This window comes from Pongo pygmaeus, chromosome 13 (genome assembly GCF_028885625.2).
Source record: "Pongo pygmaeus isolate AG05252 chromosome 13, NHGRI_mPonPyg2-v2.0_pri, whole genome shotgun sequence".
NCBI classification, from domain to species: Eukaryota; Metazoa; Chordata; class Mammalia; order Primates; family Hominidae; genus Pongo; species Pongo pygmaeus.
In genome coordinates this window covers 123,333,544-123,355,324 of record NC_072386.2, presented here as the reverse complement: position 1 = coordinate 123,355,324, position 21,781 = coordinate 123,333,544, and the positions used below count along the sequence as shown (strand labels likewise).

At 43.6% G+C, this 21,781-nt stretch overlaps 1 protein-coding gene across 4 annotated transcripts in view; it reads left to right on the top strand.

The window, feature by feature from the left end:
• The window catches only part of DDX31 (DEAD-box helicase 31), a 75,293-nt gene that overhangs the window by 17,950 nt on the left and 35,562 nt on the right, over nucleotides 1-21,781 (top strand). For 3 of the 4 annotated variants that reach the window (XM_054502290.2, XM_054502296.2, XM_054502291.2), the window contains exons 8-15: nucleotides 907-948; nucleotides 1,723-1,787; nucleotides 3,463-3,582; nucleotides 3,717-3,823; nucleotides 4,977-5,212; nucleotides 5,966-6,142; nucleotides 9,980-10,039; nucleotides 20,121-20,171. In XM_054502290.2, coding sequence (XP_054358265.1) covers nucleotides 907-948; nucleotides 1,723-1,787; nucleotides 3,463-3,582; nucleotides 3,717-3,823; nucleotides 4,977-5,212; nucleotides 5,966-6,142; nucleotides 9,980-10,039; nucleotides 20,121-20,171 — 858 coding nt within the window. Of the gene's footprint in view, nucleotides 1-906; nucleotides 949-1,722; nucleotides 1,788-3,462; nucleotides 3,583-3,716; nucleotides 3,824-4,976; nucleotides 5,213-5,965; nucleotides 6,143-9,979; nucleotides 10,040-13,682; nucleotides 14,191-20,120; nucleotides 20,172-21,781 lie in introns of those variants that run through there. The other variant, XM_054502294.2, reaches the window with a different exon arrangement.

Sequence of the window (21,781 nt, the reverse complement as noted above, 5' to 3'; positions counted from 1 at the left end):
TTTCTTGGTAGAAATCTCTTCTATCTGATCTATTTTATTTGCCTACAGAGGCAACTTCAGATTAGGGTATCTGGTTTCTATATCAAATGCTAATCACTTCCTTACAGAGAATTGATCACAGAGATGATTTGAAGTCAGCTTTTTATATAGCCTGCAGTCCCCTATCTCGGCTCAGTCCAATGAAGGAGCAGGCACAGAAGCTATTAAAATTTTTACAGCTGCAAAGTTGCTACTTCTCTAGGATGCTTCATGAATACTAAATATGTGGAAACTGTATATACGTCCTTTAAGAACGGGATTCTGTATGAGGCATTTTTGAAGGTTGTTAATGGTTGTAGCCTACTTTAATTTTCACTTGCTTTATTCTCCAGTGGAGCTGTTGGTTTGCTTTTGTTTTATTGATATAAGCTTGAGGAGCAACCATCTCCCAGGCTTCAGATACCCTGGCACAGTTGTAGGATACAGTCATCGCACCTTGAGAGTGAAGTTCCCAGAGGCTACCCTGTTGCATCGCTATTCTGGTTTACTCTGCATACATAGTATATTCTTTCTCTTTCTAAGGAGAGTCAAATTCAGGTTACTTTGTTTCATTCCCTTACATTTTTATGCACCACAGACTTGAACTTCTCTGTGTGGCACTCTGGGAATTTGAGCCAGCAGAGGGAGCACAAAACACTATTTTTGTGTATGTCCAAGAAATAGACGTGGTGTCTTTACCCTCTTTGCCCAAACTGACAAGTTGCAGAACCAGTCTAAGAACAAGGTATATTAGATTCTGTGTATAGGATTTTTTTCTTCTTAAATCTTAACTTGAGGTCCAAGTTTGTATCCTAATCACATTAAATTGTCTTAAAAAAAAAAAAAGGGGATCCTGTTCATCATCTATAACTTTTAAAATTTTTACAGCTGGCTCTACAAAGCTTTGACACTGTCCAGAAACTGCTTAAGGTAAGGCAAACCATGAGTTCCATTTTATCTTGCTTGCTGACTTTGAGGAAGGATTTAATATACTACAGTCTATTCTTTATTTTCAAAGAGATAAGAATTATTTCCTTTTGCCTGGATATCTCTGCTCTCTCTAGATAGTTTATAGGTTTTTACTGATCTAAACCTACCAATTTCTAGCTTAGCTGAATTATCAGTGACTCCTGGTGCATAAAGTCCTACAATTTGTTCATCATAGTCACTAGCAAGCCACACACAGAAATTCACAGGTACAGCCTGACGGTGATCCAGTAGAAAGCAACTTAGCTGCAAGTAGGGTTTGTTTAAGAAAAGAGAGTGAAGGCTTCAGAATCAAAGCCAGCCGGCTCACCAAATTGGATCATGAATTGATCCATCCTTTCTTTTATTAGGGGTGGAGAGTAGGGAAAGGTGTTGCTTGGGTTTGTCTTAACCCCAAAAATGGCAATAGACTTACTGACATGTGTTTTCAATTCAGGCTCTGTGGGAAAAGAAAGGCAAGCTACTTGAATGATTTAAGAAGCTCACATTTCTCTCTCACTGTGGTAGAAGCTAGTTATATACCTGTAATTCAAGTTACTGCTGATAGTGAACGTGGGTGTAGCAATGCCTAGGAATTGTGTCTGCACAATAACACCTTATACAATGAGAAGCACCAGTTCTCTCCCATGCCTTGTTTAAGGAAAGGGAATTTGGAATCAATGTCTGATGTTAGTAAAGGGGGCTTTGCACTGACTGTGGTCTGCTCTCTTTCTGTAGCCTTTCACCTGGATTGTGCCTGGAGTGTTAATGGGAGGAGAGAAGAGAAAATCAGAAAAGGCCAGGTAGGAAGAGGTTTGTTGGTTGTTGTTTCCTTCTTGAATCTGTCCTGCCTTCCTATTCAGTAAGGCTGGTTCCTCCTAAACCTGCTGAGAGCTTTATCTCAGGCTCTGCTTCCTAGTCCCGGTGCACAGGGACAGATTGAGTCAGTGGGGAGCGGTCACCTCTAGACGGTGCTGTTTTTTAAAATATTAAACCTACAAACAGGTTTCCTTCTGATGTTGCTAGTAACAGTGCTGTCACCTTCTTAACTCCCACCTACCCCACACCCTATAGCATCCCTGCTTTAGTATACATCCACCTGCGTGCCACTCACTTCTGTGGACATTGAGAGTTTGGGGTTTTGTTGTTTGCTTTTACAAAAACAAGATCGTTCACTTACGTAGTGCTTTGTAACTTGCTTTTTACGACCGAATATGTTTATTCCTTTCTTTATTAGGATTTGTAATGGGTGTCAGTTGAAAATCGTTGCAACAAGTAAATCTCAAATTGTCTTCATTCTTTTGAAAACATTTTTATTGTATTATAGCTTAATAATCAGTACTCAATAATGATGCATGTAGTCTATAACTGAGGAGTAAATATGAAACCTGAAAGCTCAAAGCATTGGTTAGGATTCGACTCAGCTGTGAATAACAACAATAATAACAAATAACAGTGGCACAAACAATATACAAGTTTTATTTTTCTTTCACATTTAAGAAATCTGACAGAGCCAGTCCAGGGCTCCAGTGTCGGGGACCAAGCTCTTTCTGTCTTTTTGTGCCACTGTGGAAGGATTCCGTTTTTAAGATTACCTCGTAGTCTTAGATAGTTGCAGGCACTCCAACCATTGCGTCTAATTTCTTGCCAGCAGGTTCAGAGATGCTCACACCTGCTCCCTCTGAAGGTGCTTGTGTGATTGGCATGTTCCCTTTACCCTTTTATCCCATTGCCAAAGCAAGCATGACTATACTTAACTGCAAGGGAAGCTTGAAAATATATCCAGCTAGGCTGGGTGCAGTGGCTCATGCCTGTAATCCTAGCACTTTGGGAGGCCAAGGCAGGAGGATGACTTAAGACCAGGAGTTTGAGACCAGCCTAGGCAACATAGCGAGACCCCCGTCTCTACAAAGAAAAAAAAATGTGCTAAAAATTGGAAGCTTTTATTACGGTGGACTGACAGGAAAATGGTTGTTTGGGGAATGAGAAATTAGATTTATTGTATATAACACATGGGACAAAGCTGAGCCCCATTGAATGGAAGTTACATAAAGGGCTTAGCATAAGAAAAAAGTGTCCTAGCAATTGGAGCACATTGGCGTGGGATCACTTGCTCAGATACTAGATTCCCTGGCACAGAAACCTTCGAGAACAGGCTAGACTATAATCTCTTTGGAAGGTTCTAGAGAGGCTTAATGAGTCAGATAAAGAGCATTGGATTATGTAGTTATGATCCCTTTCAAAGTTAAAGTTTTATGATTTTAATGTAATTTCAGATCTTAACAATTGCATTTCACAGTACAGGGAAAGACTCAAGCACAGCTTTCTACCCAGTTTTTATGTTTTGTCATGATTTCAGGCTATGGCACGTTTGCACTGTACATGAAATGAGTCTGTCTCTTTTGCCTTTTTCCTGTGTTTTCTATTGGCGTAGCCCTGTTTGATTTACTTTCTTTTATGATATGTAATTTTAAACAGACTTCGCAAAGGAATAAATATCCTTATCTCAACTCCTGGACGCCTGGTGGATCATATAAAATCCACAAAGAACATTCATTTTAGTCGCCTGCGGTGGTTGGTGTTTGATGAAGCAGACAGGTGAGCCTCGTCCCAGGATGATGACAGGTAGAAGAGAAGGGCTGTTTCTGCTCTCCTTGTTGCAACTTCTGTAGCCCCTTAGACCACATTTGCTTTTCATATAGTTGAAAATTTCTTCTTTTTTACAATCACAGAATCTTGGATTTGGGTTTTGAAAAGGACATCACAGTGATACTTAATGCTGTAAATGCTGAATGCCAAAAACGACAGAATGTCTTGCTATCAGCGACACTCACAGAAGGTGAGTTGAAAAGAAGTGATGGGCCCTTCTTTGTTCTTAATGAAGAGGAAGGACCTAGATTTAACCTGGGTTGTTTGCTGCAGTGATTCTCAACCTCAGGGAGGTGGGAGGCAGGGAGAGAGCTGTCCTTAGAAGACTGCCTTTTCAAACTCTATATTCTGCACTCTCAGCTTCCCTCTGCAAGTTATCCAAGACAGATATGTTTCCCAGGGCATGGGGAAAGGGAGAAAGGGCAGGGATGAGGACGAGAAAAGACTGGCTGCTGTTGGCTTGGTGGTTTCATGAGGTTTTTGTGCACTTGCAATCCATGGAGAGCAGGGCCCTTGCCCTGAAGATGATGACCTCTTATCTGAGTGCATTTTTAATGTAATCACTCTTCCTCCTATAGAGCTATTGAACTTAAAAAATATATCAATGAAGCTCTTCTCTGTCTTCCATCCATGTGAGATGGAAATTCTTAGCTCTCTTTTTTATCACTGGGAACACGAAGGCTTGGAAAAGTTGTATCACTCCACCAGAACCACCCCACACAGTGAGTCATTGACCAGCAGTGCAGCTTTCACGTTTTTGTGTCTGGTTTCCTTGATTTATTGGGCCACATTGTGATGTGCATGTACCAGATGCCATGCATGTGGTCCCTCACAGTTCCCCATGTTCTAATTTTTGAGGGATAATTCACGAAAAAGGGATTCTGTGGTCGAGAAAGTTTGAGAAATGCCCCACATCCCTCCCTTGGATATTCTCAGGGCACATTAACACAATAAAGGCCCTGAGAGGGCTGCTAATAGCAAAAAAGCTTTTGTGAAACCTTTGAAATCCAAGATTTGCCATAACTTACTTGACCAGAGAACCCTTTTGGGAGGTGAGGGTGGTCACAGTATCTGTTGCTATCTTTTGGACGCTGTTCCATAGGTGAGTGTTTATAGAACGTTGGTACAGATTGGTTGTTAGGCTGTGGAAGGAAATGTTGGTAGATCTCCCCACAACACACACGTTGGCACTAGGGCAGATCAGTGCTGGGACTTGGTGATACCCATGGGGTAACATATGTAGTCCTAACATACATGGGTGGGTGCTGTACAGGGGGTACGCTTTTGTGACCAGTTTCACAGTGTGTTTGTTGTCTGCTTTGCCCTTCTCACTTTTATCCAAGGTGTAACGCGGCTAGCTGATATCAGTTTGCATGATCCAGTCAGTATTTCTGTCCTGGACAAGAGCCATGACCAGTTGAGCCCAAAGGACAAAGCGGTCCAGGAGGTGTGTACTCCACCAGCTGGCGACGAGCTGGACAGCTTTGCAATACCGGAGAGTCTCGAGCAGCACGTGACTGTGGTTCCCAGCAAACTGAGGCTTGTCTGCCTAGCAGCCTTCATCCTTCAGAAATGCAAGGTGGGACTGTGGGCTAGAGCCGACTTGATTCAGGGAAGAAAGGCCTGCTTTCTTGTGTTAAACCATTGGGAGCAATGAGTTGAGACACCACAAATCAGAAGTTTTCCAACTTATGTCTGCATTCCGGATGCAGACTTTGATATACATCCTTTCAGTCAGGTTTTAGGATTATGGTAAAGAATCAGAGGTCAATGATAGCTATGATGTTCAGCTTGAAATGTCCTCGATACCTTTCCTGGGACTGATACTAGGAGCATCACAGGTGGCGGGAACAGCTGAATATGAGGCAGACATAGGGGCTTGTGCTCATGTTTCTCCAAGAGTCCTGGCATTTGTGTATTTATTTACGAGATTTCTGTGATGACTCTCTGAGATGTGAGAAAATAGTAAGTGGAAGGGCTTAAGGGTGAAGATTTTCTGCATATGTAGGGTCTCAGCCAGGTAGTGTTGCATGTGGCAAGCCCTGGGCGAATAAAGGGAACGGAGCTCCCACACAGCTGTGCTTCAAAGTGTGTTTATTTTTGTCAGATAAGGGAAACCTGTTTGAAATAATAGCTGTGTCGTTTTCCTCTCCTGCATTCTTTGTAGAGTGGAGTATCACTGTTTTTGTTTTTGTTTTTTTAAATAACTCAAAGATAGTCACCTTTATTTCCAAGTGGGGGTCAGCATGACTGTATAGTTTAGAGAAATATTCATTTTGGCGTCACCTAATCTTAAAATATGTCGGTTTTTCCTCCCTTTGTATCGATGTAGTTTGAGAAAGACCAGAAGATGGTTGTCTTTTTCTCAAGTTGCGAGCTGGTGGAGTTCCACTACAGCCTCTTCCTACAGACCCTGCTGAGCAGCTCAGGGGCGCCGGCATCAGGGCAGTTGCCATCTGCCTCCACACAATTAAAATTCCTACGGCTGCATGGCGGCATGGAACAGGAGGTGAGCACTGATCTCCCTGTGCAGCGACAGCACTGCGGCCCCACGTGGAGATGGGGGCGAACCTGAGCCCGGCAAACCTGGTCTTTAGGCTCAGCAATGGCTACGACCCTTGCACACTCCACTGGGCAAGTCAAGAATGAGACGAAAATGGGTGACCCACTGGAACTAGAGGGGATCACACTGCTGGATTGATGGGGGCAAGGGGAGTCTATTGTTCCCATTTGCTTTTGCTCCAGGAGCTGGTCTCTTCCACCCGAGAGAGCTCACAGGCCCCGACTTGGCCTGAATCTACCTCAACCAGCTGTTAAGGCAACAGAGTACCACTAAGTAGCTGGCACCAGGGAAGGGTTTTGCCTTTTTAGTACCCAGTGTGTAATTAGGGCTTGATGTCTTCAAATTAAGAGCATTAATGGAGCTAAATTGTGGATCCCATATGGTACTGCTGAGCACGGCTGCTGTCATTGTCAACAAGACACAGCGCTGCACTCAGAACACTTTCGGTTGGGAGAGGGTACTGTGAACCAAAGGGGCTTCGGGTTCCCAGTTCTTTCTCGGCACGGAGTAAGATTTCTATTGAGGAAGAAGAGTACAACATTTCCCCTATTTTTGGGACTTAGCTGTGTGAGTTGCATTCCTCCACTCTTAACTAGGCCATTTGTTATGGAGTCAGGGTGGAGTATGGGAGTGAGATATGCTCACTGGAGTTGGGAAAGAAAGGACGAGCAAGACTCGGAAATAGGAGCCATTTTGCCCTAGAGGAGAGGTTACCAGGCAGCTTCGAAAATTAGAAAGTGTGAAGGGAAACTAGAAATCAGAATGAGATTTGACTTGAGCCTGCTTAAAAGATCATAACATTTTTAGAGCTAAAAGGGACACTAGAGGTTTGACACGATCCTAAACAAGTCCAGCCTCTCTTTGCTTTTGCTCTTTTGTTTTAATAATTAAGTAAATAGAGGCCCAGAAAAGCGAAGTTGTTCAAGGTCACTCAAGGACATGGGTTATTTGCCACAAGATTATATAGAAATCCCTGAATATTTCAGCCCTTGCGCATTAGGTAAACTCTTGGTCTTTACCCTTGGATCCCTGATTCAGTCAAAGTTGTTGGTTTTATTTATTTAATACCGTTAATGGTTTGGGGTTTTGTTTTTGTTTTAAGCTTTGTTTACTAATCCCGTGAATCCGTTTTTACCAGAGGCGTTCTGCGGCGTTGATCCAGGCGTGATTCGGGGGAGCTGGGTATGGACTCAGAATGGTCTAGGAATTCGCTGTAATAGATCACACATAAGAGTCTATAGCTTCATTATACAGAGGCTGTTCATCTCACATTGTAACAGGGGAGTAGTCTAGTGTGCTGTTTATAGCTGTGCCCTCTGGGGCACCCTGCTTGTGGTCTTGTCCTGGCTGTCACTTGCTGGCTGTGTAATCTCAGGTAAATATTTAACCTCTCTGTGACTTAGTTTCCATGTCTCTAAAATGGGGATAATAATTGTACTTCCTTTAAGGTTGACTGAGTTAATGCAGACAAAGCGCTCTGTACAGGACCTAGCACACAGGAAGTGCTCAGTAGATGTTAAGCGTCTTTATTACTATTATTTTTATCTGTCTTTCAGGAATAGTTCTTTTTTTATAATTTTAAAGTTTTTTTTTATAGTTAAAATTGTGTTTTTATAGTTTAAAAAGGAGAATGTCTGTGTAGTATTTAGCCTTTGCAGTGGAAGACAGGAGGTTATAGTATCCCTGTGTTTTATTTTGTAAGTATTAGGGGTAAGTTTCTTGTTCCAGACTAAGCTGAAACAGTCCCACTTAAATTTTCCCGACTTATTGCCCTGGCCACTATCCTACAAGGCCTTAGCGTCGTCTCCTTAGGTGGTTGACGTGGTTCTAAAAAAGTTGACGAGCATTGGATAGACGTTACTATTTGCATGGTAGTTGTGATGAAAGTCTAAGAGTTTGGTAGGTTTTTTTTTTCTTACCCCAAATCTGAATGCATCATAACTAGTCTTTAAGGTGTTTCATAAGCTTTTATGAACTTTTTGATTTTTTTCTGATTTTGATTCTACGATGCAGCCATTAAAAATGATCGTTTATAAAGACCGTGCAGCAGACTGGACAAATGGATCTGTCCTTTTGAGGGTCTGAGCACTGACTCTGGAACACAGCTCCCTGGGTTCGGATATCATTCTGGCCCTTTACCAGGTGTGCGTGTCCTTTGGGCGAGTTCCTTAACCTGTCTGTGCCTCAGTTTTTTTCTTCTGGAAAATGGGGGTGATGATGGTACTTACACATAGGGTTGTTGTGAGGATTAGCAAAGTTCAGATGTGTGAGGTCTGGTACATGGTGAGCACTCGATGAATGTTTGTCGTTTGTATGTCTTTATCCAGTGTACTCAGTGAGGTGTGCCCCGGGCTTCCAGCCATGGACAAAATCTACGCACATGAAAGACCAGAAAGACATGCCACAGCACCAAGTGACTGTGCCAAAGCGGCAGAGACTTTACTTTCTTCCAGATTTTGAGTAGTTTGGTTCTATTTCTTTGTATTTGCTGCTGACGAGTGAATGTGACCAACTCAAGTGCATAGAGCGTCATGACTGAAGAGCACTCAGAATGCACCGTTTCAGGCTCATACTGAAAGCGTTCTAGGATGCTCACCTTTTGGTCCAGCAAGTCTGTTTCTAGGAATTTAACCTAAGGGAGTAATTAAGAATCTACACAGTGACTTATTTACAGAGATGTTTATCAATATTGATTGCAATATTAAAAAATCAGCAGGGCGAGGTGGCTCACGCCTGTAATCCTAGCACTTTGGGAGGCTGAGGCTGGTGAGTTGCTTGAGCTCAGGAGTTCGAGACCAGCCTGAGCAACATGGCAAAACCTCGTCTCTTCAGAAAATACAAAAATTAGCCAGGCATTGTGTGTATGCCTGTAGTCCCAGCTACTCAGGAGGCCAAGGTGGGAGGATCACTTGAGCCCGGGAGGTGGAGGTTATAGTGAGCTGAGATTGTGCAGTGAGCCTGGGTGACAAAATGAGACCCTGTCTCAAAAAAAAAAAAAAAAAAAAAAAAATCAGAGACAACCTTAATTGCCAGTAATACAACGTTGGTCACATAAATAATGGTGCATCCATTTAGCTGAATACTATTTCACCACAACAGATGACCTGGTCTTTGGATACTTATTGGCATGAAGAGATGTTCATATTCTGTTGCTATATAAGAGCATATTAATAGTATAAATAGTAGGATGCCATTTTTTTTCTTGGAAAGCTGCATATTTGGTTATGTTATGCATAAAAGGGGGACTTGGGAAACATCAAGATGTCCCCGGTAGTAGTGGTGGTTTGCCTTGAGTGGTATTATATTTTCTTCCTTTAATGTAAATATATTTTCTCTCCAATTAAAATACATAGTTTTATAAATATTTAATCTTTTAAAAAACTGCCTGTAGAGAAGGTTGGTTATTCTTTATTCCTTCAGAGCACTTGTAGGAGAATGTTTAGAATAAATTGCACCCAGGCTTGGAGCCCTGCATGCAGTAACTTGTGCCTTCTTGTTCTTGTTTTTGGCCATTCCTGGAGAGTGTGCCTGCCCTGGTAGTGTCTCACAAAAATGCACCCTCAAAGCGCCTGCTACTTGACTGTAGCCTCAAGTCCGGTCCTGTTAGGTACAGGGTCATCTTAGAAGATGTAAAGAATCCACTTCTTCCTCTTTGCTGACAAACCTCTCTGTGCCTGAAAATAGCTCTAGCAGTAGGAGATGGAGAGAGCTAGGGAGATGTAAGCCTACCTTGCTGGAGTTTGTCTCTGAGTTGTAAGGCTCTATTTTTCCTTGTTTTTGTAGGAAAGAACAGCAGTGTTTCAGGAATTTTCACATTCCAGAAGAGGCGTCCTTCTTTGCACGGTACGTATCCTCCTGTGTTCCATGCGAAGGCTAATACATTTCTGTAATGGCTGTGTAATCTTTTATCTCTTGACAGTTTGTCCTGTGGTCAGTCCTACAGGGCCCAGTAACACTAGGGGCCCCTTGGTGGGGCTGGCCTCTTTGCACTTCTTTCTTGTTACCTGACAGGGCCACAGATAGCCAGCCACCACCGTGCAGAAGACTTGGCAATTTGCTCACTAATAGTGGCAGCTGTTGGTCTGAAAATGTGTGAATCTTGGAGATTTCTATCCACGAAAAACTTGTAAATTACAGCTATCGGGAGTAATTAGAGCTGAGAAAGTCTTTCCACAACAAAATGACTCTGCTTGCCTCTGCTCACCTTTTCTTAAAGGAAAATCTGTGCATTTGGGCTGATTTTATTTGCTGCTGTCTCCGACTATCATTTGTCCTGTGATTTCAGGGCCAGCTCCCTCAGCCTCAGGCTCTGCAGTCCCGGATAGCTGCCTCCTCCAGCACAACACTGACCTTTTAAACTCATGCCTCTTGTGCTCTTTTGAGATTAAAAACTCAAACCTTCAGTGTTCTCTACCCCCAGCCTGGGGATTCACTTTGCCGTAGTTGTTGCTATCTCCAAAGATTAAAATGCCTTCTCTGTTCGATCTTGGATGATGTAACTTAATCCCCAGCTGGTTATTGGAGAAGTCCCTATATACACAGTAATGAAATTGTACCATAAATTTAGTCAATCCAGTGAACAAGTGCTGGGTAGAAACAAAGATACTAAGCTGTTTGAATGCCCATCTAGGCCACATTTGATGCAATTACTTTTTAAGGAACTTGTATTCCATATTCAGTATTAAAGGCAATGGAGACTTTTCTGTCTAAGTGTAGAGTTTCTGTTATGAGTGCAGCATAGTTTCTTGTGTGTTTATATATGTGTGCTTATCTGCAAGAGGGGGCTTATTGGTAACCTGCTTATCACAGTGTCGGTTCTCGTGTGTAAGGCAAACAGTGGCCCTGCAGACACTCATTCAGACCTGAGAGCTGTAACCATGGAATACTTGCCTCCTGAGGAGATCTGTGTCTGACCAAGTCCTTCCCTTTATGAGGCCCATCCACGAGTCAGATGCTCGAGCTTGTTCTAAAACCATCTTTATGCATGGTCTCTAGTGAAGATTAATTCCAAATAATCTACTTAATAAAGAAATTTGTTGGGCCAGGCGCAGTGGTTCATGCCTACAAGCCCACCACTTTCGGAGGCCGAGGTGGGAGGATCGCTTGAGCCCAGGAGTTCACAACCAGCCTGAGCAACAATATAGCAACACCCCGTCTCTACAAAAAATATTAAGGAATAAAAATTAGCCAGACATGGTGGCACGTGCCCGTAGTTCCAACTACTCAGGAGGCTGAGGTGGGAGGATCACTTGAGCCCAGAAGGTCGAGGCTACAGTGAGCTGTGATTGCACCACTGCATTCCAGCCTGAGCAACAGAGCGAGACCTTGTCTCAAAAGAAAAAAAGCGGGGGAAAGAAATTTGTCAAAAATTCTTATTATATCTAACAATACTTTGTGGAACCTGACCCCTATTTGTCTCTTTTCACCCTACTCCCCCTTGCTCCCTACCCTTCAGCAAAACAGCCCCCTCTTTCAGTCCTGGAATGTATCGTCTGGCTTTTTCTGGCTTTGGGGCCTTGATTCATGCTAGTCCCTCTGCCTGAAACGCTACCATGATTTTGACTAAACCATCTTTAGGTCTCCCCTTAAATTTTATGTCTTAAGAGAAATGAAACTCAGGAGCTCCCCCATTCTTCCCCATGGGGCCGTCCCAATGCGCCCTACGTTTCTTCACCGTAATGATCATCCCGCCTGGTCTACGTGCCTTCCCAGCCGGTCGTAAGCATCATGAAGACAAGGACTGTGATTTGTTTGCATTTCTATCCCAGTGTCTAGCACAGAGCTGGCATGCAGTAGGCGCTTGGTTTTGTAGATCAAATTGGGGGCACTAGACAGGGCCCAAGAAACTTGATGTTAAGAGCTATCAGTGTGTGTGTTTTTCTAAAGACAGAGATTAATAACTTGCTCATTGGGAATAAGTTTTTCATTCATCTGGTGTTATCTGAGAAGTGAATGTTCTGGACTGTCAATATTGAAATAGAAAGCAGTAGGAACCGTTGGGGTGGAGTTTGGGTTATGATAGGGACAGAATATTTTATCTTCGACCCATAACATGCTGGATTTATCCCTCGGAAATTGTTGAGTCTCCTAGTATGCAAACACTTTACAGACATGAGTGAGCTGTAAGCCTTAAAGAAAACTCCAGGTATCTGAAGTTCTGTCGTTTGTATTTTAATAGCTCTGCATGGAAGAAAAGATTATTCTTTCTGAAATAGTTAATATAATTCTCAGTGAGGTCAAAAGCGTACAATCACTTTCCTCATTGTGTCTGGCTGATGACACCTGCAGGCACGTGGTATCAGCTAGACAAAGAATGCCATTGTCTTGGCAAAGCACAGTACCTCCCAGCCCTCTGCACCCTGCCAGTCCCAGGTGCCACATGGAAGGAGAACTCTCCCTCGCCCACAGCCTGATTTCTCTAAAGCCCTCAGTCTTTGTTCATTTTCTAGTCCAGGTCACTCCAGCATGCCGATCTTCTGGGGACTCTCTTTGCTGTGTAGTGAAGATGACTGGAGAAGAGCTGGGTGGGGTTCATTTCTCTCAGTTGCTGGGCCAGAACAGGAGCGCCGGTTCCCAGTCGTGGGAAGTTCTTCGCTTCCTCTCGGTGTTCCTGTCCCTTCTTCCATGCTTGTTTGCTCTAGCTGACGCTTCTGGCATATGAGAGCTGCGGGGCGAGTGGAACACACACGCTGTAATAGATCATGCCTGGGTTGGGGGAGATGCTGCCACTCTGCGTCCTTTTAAGCAGCCTGTTGCTTGCCAGGCTATCTGAACACTCTCCAGGAGCCTCCTTGGTGTTAATGAGGAACGAGGGCCACTTCAGGACGAGACAGATGGAGAATTGGCTTCTTTTGATAAAGAGGAATCGTGTTGTTAATCGTTACGTGGGGATTTTCCCCCCTTTTATACTGTGCCTTTTGCCATTTTAATTTATCATCCCGAGATCCTTTTAACAAGGCCAGAATGAATGTCTTTATGAAAATTTGGAAATAGCAATGTGCCCACACAAAAGTTCACAATTATGCTGTTTCCTTTATGGTTAAAAAGTCCCCCACCCCATTTTCCTTCCTGCTAGGAACAGTTAAGGGTGCATGTGTGTGTTTTATTTCATTTTCATTATAAATATCTCAAAAGCAGGGACCTTTTTAATTTCATGCAGCTCTCAAGTCCTGATAATGTGGCTTTGTGTAATGTGGCTGTTCAGTAAAGGTGCGACAATGGTAAGATGGAGTCTAGGCAAAGCATAGCTGGGGGCGAAAGAAATCAGTTTGTGAAAGACGAGGAGTCCTCACACATTCACAATGTAATTTCGTGTCTTCTGGAAAACTAGATCTAAGAAAAAGCCAAGTTAAGTAGGAAGTAGGGATGAGCAGGAAGGAGTCATTGGAAGTTCAAAGCCCACTTTCCCAAGTGGAATTAAGCAACTAAAGGGATCAGATATCAGACACTGGATTATCTGCAAAATGTTATTTCCTCCTACTTACAGTGAAGAACTCACCCTAAGCCAGAGGAAAGGAACCTTGCTTTTAATACCATCATTATGTTGATGAGTTGATAAAGAGAAGTACCACTGAATGGCGGGGAAATGGAATTTCCAAGCCACCTGATTTTAAGGCTGACACTAGGTTTTCTGTTGGTCTCCGGGTGGCTCTCCTTGACTGTCCCTGGATGGAGTGCAGTCACCTTTTTCCCAGAAAGGAAAGATAGCTGCAGCCCGCCCTGGGCGCCGACTGTCCCTTGGCGTCCTCCTTGGCTGTCCGGCGCATGCATTTCTTTTTCAGAAGATGAACCTAAATCACCTGTGCTGCTTTCCTCCACCTTCTCCGTATTTTTTTCCGCTTGAAGCATACTGTTCTGTCTGTGCAGTTCTTAATTTCCTCTCCTCCTGGGAAATTTCCACCGTGCCAAGAGGCTAGGAGACAAAGGAGATAAGGCTGTGAAGAGTCACAGAATTTCAGTTCTGTGCCCCAAATAAATGTAGACTTTCGTGCTTTTCTCTGGGGTATGCTTTTTAGGTAAAGTATATCTTTTTCATTTTATTTTGTTTTGTTAATGGAAAGATCATTTGGAGATTGTTTGCTGTTTACTCAGTTACGCTAACTCATGTTGCCAGTTTTTTGGCGGCTCCAGCCAAGATCTCTCGCCTCTGACAGCTTCTGCACTCTCTCCTTCCTCCTCTGATTACGCAGCCCAATCTGTCACCCGGACAACGGGGGCCTGGACCCTGCTGATGGCTTTCCACACACGGCAATAATGACTTTTGGCAGGCCGGGAAGGCGTCAGAGGCGAGTGTGCTGCGTCCCTTCTCAGAGAGACGGCAGGCCCCCTCTCCCTGTTAGTAAAAGCACTTTGTGAGGTTCTTGGGTAAATAAATGAGTCATTTTAATCCAACTGACAGGCTGGCACCTGAGCAAGCTGCCTTCCATCTGTACTCCTAGGTCTCATGGAGGCAGCCAATTGTCAGGCCCAGGGCCTTCAAGGCCTCACCGTTGAGTGTCTTTCAGAACTGACTTTAGCAATTCTTTTGCTCTAATTAGCTTAAAGAAATAAAATGAAGCTACATCTAAGTTCAAGAGCAGACAGAACAGAATCCTCTGCCAAGTCTTGGTGGGTCATGATCTGTTGATCTGATGTAGCTGGCTGACTGTGCTCCAGGGAGATGGAGCCTCTGCTCCTTCCCTGGGACCTCTCCCAGGGTGGGGTGGGGGCAGAGAATGAGATATGATGGAGGAGGAGAGTACAGAGACATTGAAATCACTTCTCTGCCTAATTGCCATGATACCAGTTCTTACTTCACCAGGATAAGTGAGAATTACAGAATCTCAGAATACTGAGATTTATAGGTCTCAAGATATTTGTCATATACGTGGTCTCTTTTGATCTTAGCAACAACCTCATGATGTACATAGCATGGTTCTCCCAGCCATTTTATAGGCGAGGCAGCTGAGGCTCAGCTTGCCAAACTGACCCACGCGGATTGGACAGCCCCTAAGTGGGACTGGAGCAAGCAGTCCAGTTCTCTCTTCCTAGACTAGGACTTGCCTTTCTTTCTCCTTATTCACTATGGTAGCCTAAAGAAATGGCTGAGTTAAATCTGGGGGAGAGAAAACAAGGAGTATTGGGCAGTGGTTGGCCGTCAGTGAGGTTCCCCCAACACACGCATTAGTGGGAGACCGGAAGATTGTTTCTTAGCCTGTTGCCCAGAGCTAGGTCACCCAAGTAGGAAATAGAGCTTGAAGACACAATGACAGGCTGCTGGCGCCCTTCATCACTCACTGTTGCAGTGTGTTTGGACTCACAGTGAGTTTCATGAACGTCACACGTTATTTTAGAGTCTTTAGAGTCTTAGTGTTTGCTGGTTGAATTTACTAAGCCAGTGAGCATTAAATTTTTACAAGGCATGTCTGTGAAGCTCAAGCAGCCCGTGCCTACGTGTATCTCCCACTGCAGTGCACTTAAAGAAATCAGTTCTTCACAAGAGCTTTGCAGATGTAAGAACTCATCAGTGTTTCTAAAAACATAAACTGTAGTTGGTGTAGAAAGCGGCTCCCGCTCCCCTTTAGATAGAGAACATCCTAAATTGTGTTCTCAAAGGCATCAGCTCTGCAACATCAGCTTTCAGCTTCCAGAGCCTGTGGGAGCTGTCTGAAAACACTTTGTGGGTGGTTGACACACTTTTAGTGCATTTAACTTCTGCTTACACACTTATAAATGCAGCCTAGCCAGCATTCAAAGGAAACCTGCAAATCTCAGGTACGAGTGAAGGCAGACAAATCCTGAGGTACCCTCAGTGGTCTTTCTGTGAGCCACCGTGCCTGGCCTGTACATAGCTTTTTTGAAAAACAATAATGCTATGCGAAGTTTCTATAAGAAACACACTCCCGGTGGGGGAGTGATGGTGGGGCGGTGTCTCCCTCAAGTCCTGCCTCTGACGCTGGGGGAAGCAGGAGTGTGTTTCTTTTCTTTTTCTTCTTCTCTTTTTTTTTGAGACAGAGTTTTGCTCTTGTTGCCCAGGCTGGAGTGCAATGGCGCAATCTTGGCTTACTGCACCCTCCGCCTCCCGGGTTCAAGCAGTTCTCCTGCCTCCGCCTCCGAAGTAGCTGGGACTACAGGCATGCACCACCATGCCTGGCTAATTTTGTGTTTTTAGTAGAGATGGGGTTCACCATGTTGGTCAAGCTGGTCTCAAACTCCTGACCTCAGGTGATTCATCCACCTTGGCCCCCCAAAGTGCTGGGATTATAGGTGTGAGCCACTGTGCCCACCGGGAGTGTGTTTCTTATAGAAACTTCGCATAGTATTATTGTTTTTCAAAAAAGCTATGTACAGGCCAGGCACAGTGGCTCACACCTGTAATCCTGGCACTTTGGGAGGCCAAGGCAGGCAGATCATGAGGTCCAGGAGATCGAGACCGCTGCACTCCAGCCTGGGCGACAGAGCGAGACTCCATCTCAAAAAAAAAAAAAAAAAAAGCTATGTACATATGAATCCTTTGTGATACTTAATAGTGGGTTGGGGGTGGGCTGTTTTTACAAAAGTATCCCAGAGCTGTGAAATGGAAGGAAGGAATGATAGACTTAAAGAGTCATTAAGGTAACAGTACAGACAAGGACCATCAGTAAATGCTAAAAGCCTTGGGTGAAAGGTTTTAGGAAACAGGACCATGCTATTCGCATAGTCTCAAAGTGTAACTCCCCAGTTACTTACTCATTACAAAGGAGAAAGTCACCTTCGCAACAGAGGGACCCATACAGGACAGACTGCCCCAGTGTGTTTCCCGACATGGAACCATGGGAAGCACACACCACCCTGAGGTTGTTTGTGCCAGAAAGCCTAACCACAACCTTACCATGAGGAAGCAGTTAGACAAATCCAGTTGTCCGATGTCCTCAGGAACATTTTGATGTTCTTAAAAAATGACAGACATCGAAAAAGTAAGTCAATCAAAGGCAGGGGTATGGTTCCAAACTAAGGAAGTCTACAGAGACATAACGGAGTGCGTGACCTACCATCTGATCCTAGTTTAGGAAAGAAAAACAACTGTAAAAGGCATGTTAAGGCGTGGTGGCTCATGCCTGTAATCCCAACACTTTGGGAGGCTGGGATGGGAGGATCACTTGAGCCCAGGAGTTTAAGACCAGCCTGGGCAGAAAGAATCTAGATTAGCCGGGTGTGGTGGAGCTTACCTCTAGTAGTCCAGCTACTGAGGAGGTTGAGGCCAGAGCATCACTTGAACCCAGGAGGTTGAGGCTGCAATGAGCAGTGATTGTGCCACTACATTCCAGCCTGGGCAACAGAATGAGACCCCATCTTTAAAAAAAAAAAAAAAAAAAAGACATCTTAGGTACAGTTGGAGAATTTGAATATGGACTGTTTATTAGAAAATGCTATTCAGCATTAACTTTCTGAGGTGTGATAATGGTGTTGTGGTTATGTAGATCAGTGTCCTTTTACTTAGGAGGTATGTGTTAAAGTATTTAGGGTTAAATTGTCATGATGTTTGCAGCCTACTTTCAGATGGTTCAGAAAAATGTGCTTGCATATGTGTATGTATGCGTGGGCATTGCGTAGATAGAACACAGATGGGCCAAAGACTGGTGGTGGTGGAATCTAGGTGAAGGAGTTACATCTGTATCTCCTTCATCTAGATTGTACTAGTCTTTTAACTTTTCTGTAGGTTTAAATTTTTCTAAATAAAAATTGTATGGGAAATGATAAGAATTCATTGTTAAAGCCAAACACAAAGAGAAAAGTAAAAATCCCCCTAGATCCCTCTGTCCAGAGATAACCACAGTTGGTGGTTTTGTGAGCCTCCATCAAGGCATTGGTTCTCTATCTGCCTATTTAATGTGTTTTGGGTGTCGTTACCCCTCCTTTATTTTTCTTTAACTTTTTTGTTGAAGAAACCAGATCATTTGTCTTTTAGAATACCCTACGTTCAGGATTTGGCTAATTGTGTCCTCATGGTGTTCAACATGTTCCTCTTTCCCATACTTCCTGTAAACTAGTAGTTGGATCTAGAGACTTTATTAGATTTAGGTTCTAGGTTTCAGGTTTTATTTTGTTTGGCGAGAATATGTCATAAGTGATACTCTGTATTTCCTATAGTGACAGCTGTTTATCTTTTTAAGTTATGCCAAGACACTTCGGTCTGAGTCAAAAGTATCAAGGTTCATTAAAGGAAGCGTAGCTTCCATCTTTATCCTGTCCTTCCTTTCCTCTTCCTCCCCTGGCGATAACTGTTTTTTTAAGCTTTGGGGGTTCTTCCCATCATTATTTCCTACTGAAATATGAGCAAATATGTTTGTATTTTCCCAACTTCTTACACAAGCATACTAGACACACTCAAAATATATCCTAGAGTTTCCATATCCGTATATAGAAATCTTTGTTCTTTTTATAGCTGTATAGTACTCTGTTATATGAGATATTGCTATATTTTATTGAACCTGTCTTCTGCTGGTTGACAGTTTTTTTCTAGATCTACAATTATATATAGTGCTGAAATGAATGGCCTCATGCCTATATCATTTTGTATTTTTGTCAGTGTATCTTTTTTTGGGTGGACTTTTAGAAGTGATACTGCTCTGGGTCAAGAGCAAATGCACGTGTAATTTTGCTAGATACTACCAAATTCCCTGCCATAGGGATTCCCACCAGCAGCATATGAGGGACATGGGATCATTTTTGATGGTGAAATGCGGTATAATATAATATGGCCTTGAAAAAGCAAAGCAGACCTGGATTCGAGGATTATTTCCACTTCCCAGCTGTGTGTCCCCAACCAAAATACTTTATCTCTCTTAACTTTGGTTTTGTCATCTGTCAGATGGGGGTAATAGTTGTTTTGAGGATTAGTCAAGATAACGCAGGTAAAGGTCTCAGCGCAGTGTGTGGTGGGTAGTAAGTGTTCAGTAAATGTTGACTGGGACACTCTTGTTATGACTGTTATTCTTGAAGAATGAATGCTGAGTACAGATGTATGCTAAAGTCAGGGAAATTCCCACTTTCTAGTCTGCTAGAATGGTGAGAGACTAGAGAGAGTAGAGAATTTTTGCTCTTTGGGTGGTGACTAGTCAAAAAGATACATAAAATTAAAAAATAAATCTCCATTGCTTTTATAGTTTTTCAGCTATCTAGCTAAATCTTTGAAGTGATTAATGGGCTTGGCCTGTATTCTAATCCAGCTACCAGAAGAGATGGGGGTAGGGGATTACTAGATCCTTGCTGCTCTCTGAGGCCAGAAAGCAAAATCCTCAGTAAATACCTCGCACTTCACTCCCACAGCGAATGCCTTGAGGGGAGATGTTCCAGAACACACCTCAAGGCCAGCTTGTTGTTAGGCGTTGCTCATAATTGTGGGCGGGGAGTGATAATCCATGAATGTGTTCATCAAGTGGTTTTTCAGATAAAATGTAAATCAATAAAACATGCTAGAAGAATTCAGAGTTCTTTACATTACACAACTGATAATTACTGTTTAAGTTCCTAGGCTAACCTGTCGATTCTTTTAGCAAAGGGTGTTGTGACTCCCTCATCAATGGGTTCTGTAGAATTTGCCCCTAAATCAGAATTTTTAACCACAAAAGGACTGCAGTAGGTCCCTGAGCCCCCTAAAGTTGTATGCAGGAGTGTGTGTGTGTGTGTGTGTGTGTGTGTGTGTGTGTGTGTGTGTGTGTGTGTGTGTGTGTACTGGGCATATATGTGTGTGTGTGTGTGTGTGTGTGTGTGTGTACTGGGCATATAAGTTGTATGCAGGAGTGTGTGTGTGTGTGTGTGTACTGGGCATATATGTGTATGCCCGAATGTGCGTGTACTGTGGGCGGGTGAACTCTCAGAGTTTGCATTAAATTATCAAACATATCCAGGACCCCAGAAAGGTTAAGAAACTCAGTGTTAAACCATATTCTTTTCTTTTTTAAAGGATGTTGCAGCTCGGGGCTTAGATCTCCCTCAAGTCACGTGGATTGTTCAGGTAATTTTTTAGTTGTTAAGGTGTAAGCTTTAGGCAGGAATATATGATCATGAGTCAATGCATTGGCTTTAAGTAGAATAATTATTATTATCCTCTTGGGTGTTGCCCTGGTAACCAGGCAGCAAACCAGCCTTATCTGTTCAATTCCCCTGACATCTTTCCTTAACCCAGCCCACCTCACCACTGCAGCAAAACAGCCAGAATGTGCGTTCACGAGAGGGAGGTGGCAGGCTCTCCTGCTTCTAGACTAATTCATGTCACAAACCAAAATTTCAACAACCTGAAAATAACGGGAATTGCCTCGGTCCCTGGGAGGCCTCATTGTGTCCAGAAGGAGGTGGCTCGGCTGTGAGAGCCGTGTCCATGTCCATTGACCTGCAGGGAGCAACTAAGCTCCTGACAGCACCTTACACATACCTCTAGCCTTAGACGCTTTGCCAGAGGGGACAGGTGTTAGCACTAGAGTCTGGTGGTTTTAGCTTTGTTTTTTCTTTTCATTAGTCTACAGAATGGTATTTTTAAGCCTTTCTGTGTGGGGGCTGGGGGACACGTGCCCTGTTGACGTGAGTCATGGTTTATTCACATTTTAGTGGGATTGCGTGCCTGTCACTGGCCAGGATGTCTGATCTGCTCACTGCAGATGATCACTTTAGAACTGGAGGCATTGTGTCTTCTTTCCTGCTGGCCACAGAGTGAACTGAAGATAAGGCAATGACAATTTTAATGTACGGGAGGCCAGACATACAGAATTGATCATTTAGAGCTTATATTGTGAATATTGATTCATTTAATATGCCTAGCCTCCCGTACATTATATTGACCTTGGCCCTCATCTCTGATATGTGTAGCATCAAAGGGAAAAAAAAAAGGAAGAATAAGTGGATGGTCAGTTAGCTTTAATGATGACAAAGTTATTGCCAAAGAAAACATAAAATGCTGTGCATTATCCATCGTAATGAGTGATAGAGTCTGCTCTTTTCTCTGAGTTGGCAGTGCTTTCCATGCAAGCAGAAGCATGTCCCTACCTGCAGGGAACCTGCCCCTCACCTGTCCGCATTCTGTAGAATGGCCGTCATTCTAAAGGACTGAGTGGGGCTGCTGCAGGCTAGTGGGGACCAGCTCCTGGGGCCTGCTCCTGGTGGCCTGGCATCAGAGGTAGACTCTGGCCACAGCGCAGGGAGCCCCTTCATCCTTACCCCCTCCAGTGTCTTCTGGACACCTCACCCTGTGGCCTTGTCTACCAAGGAAGTAGGCCAAGGTCACGTGGTCATCCTGGAGAAATTTACCCCCACCTGCCTACATTTTCACCTCATCCAGTCACCGCAGTGAAAAGATGCAAATAAGAAAATGAAGAGACCTGTGGAGAAGTAAAATTAAAAAGGAGATACTGGAATGAGAAGACGTCTCGTTTATCGGAAGCTTGGCCACTGTTCACATTTGTGTGTCGGAGCCTTGTTATTTCCAATGAAGCCAGGAGTTTCAGGGTTGAGTGACTTCTCCTTGTGATTGTGTTAGGGTAACCATAGCACCAGGATTTAATTCTTGGGATACCTGGAGGCAGGTGAGGAATATTGCACTTTCAATTAATGGCAGTCCCTTGATCAATGAAT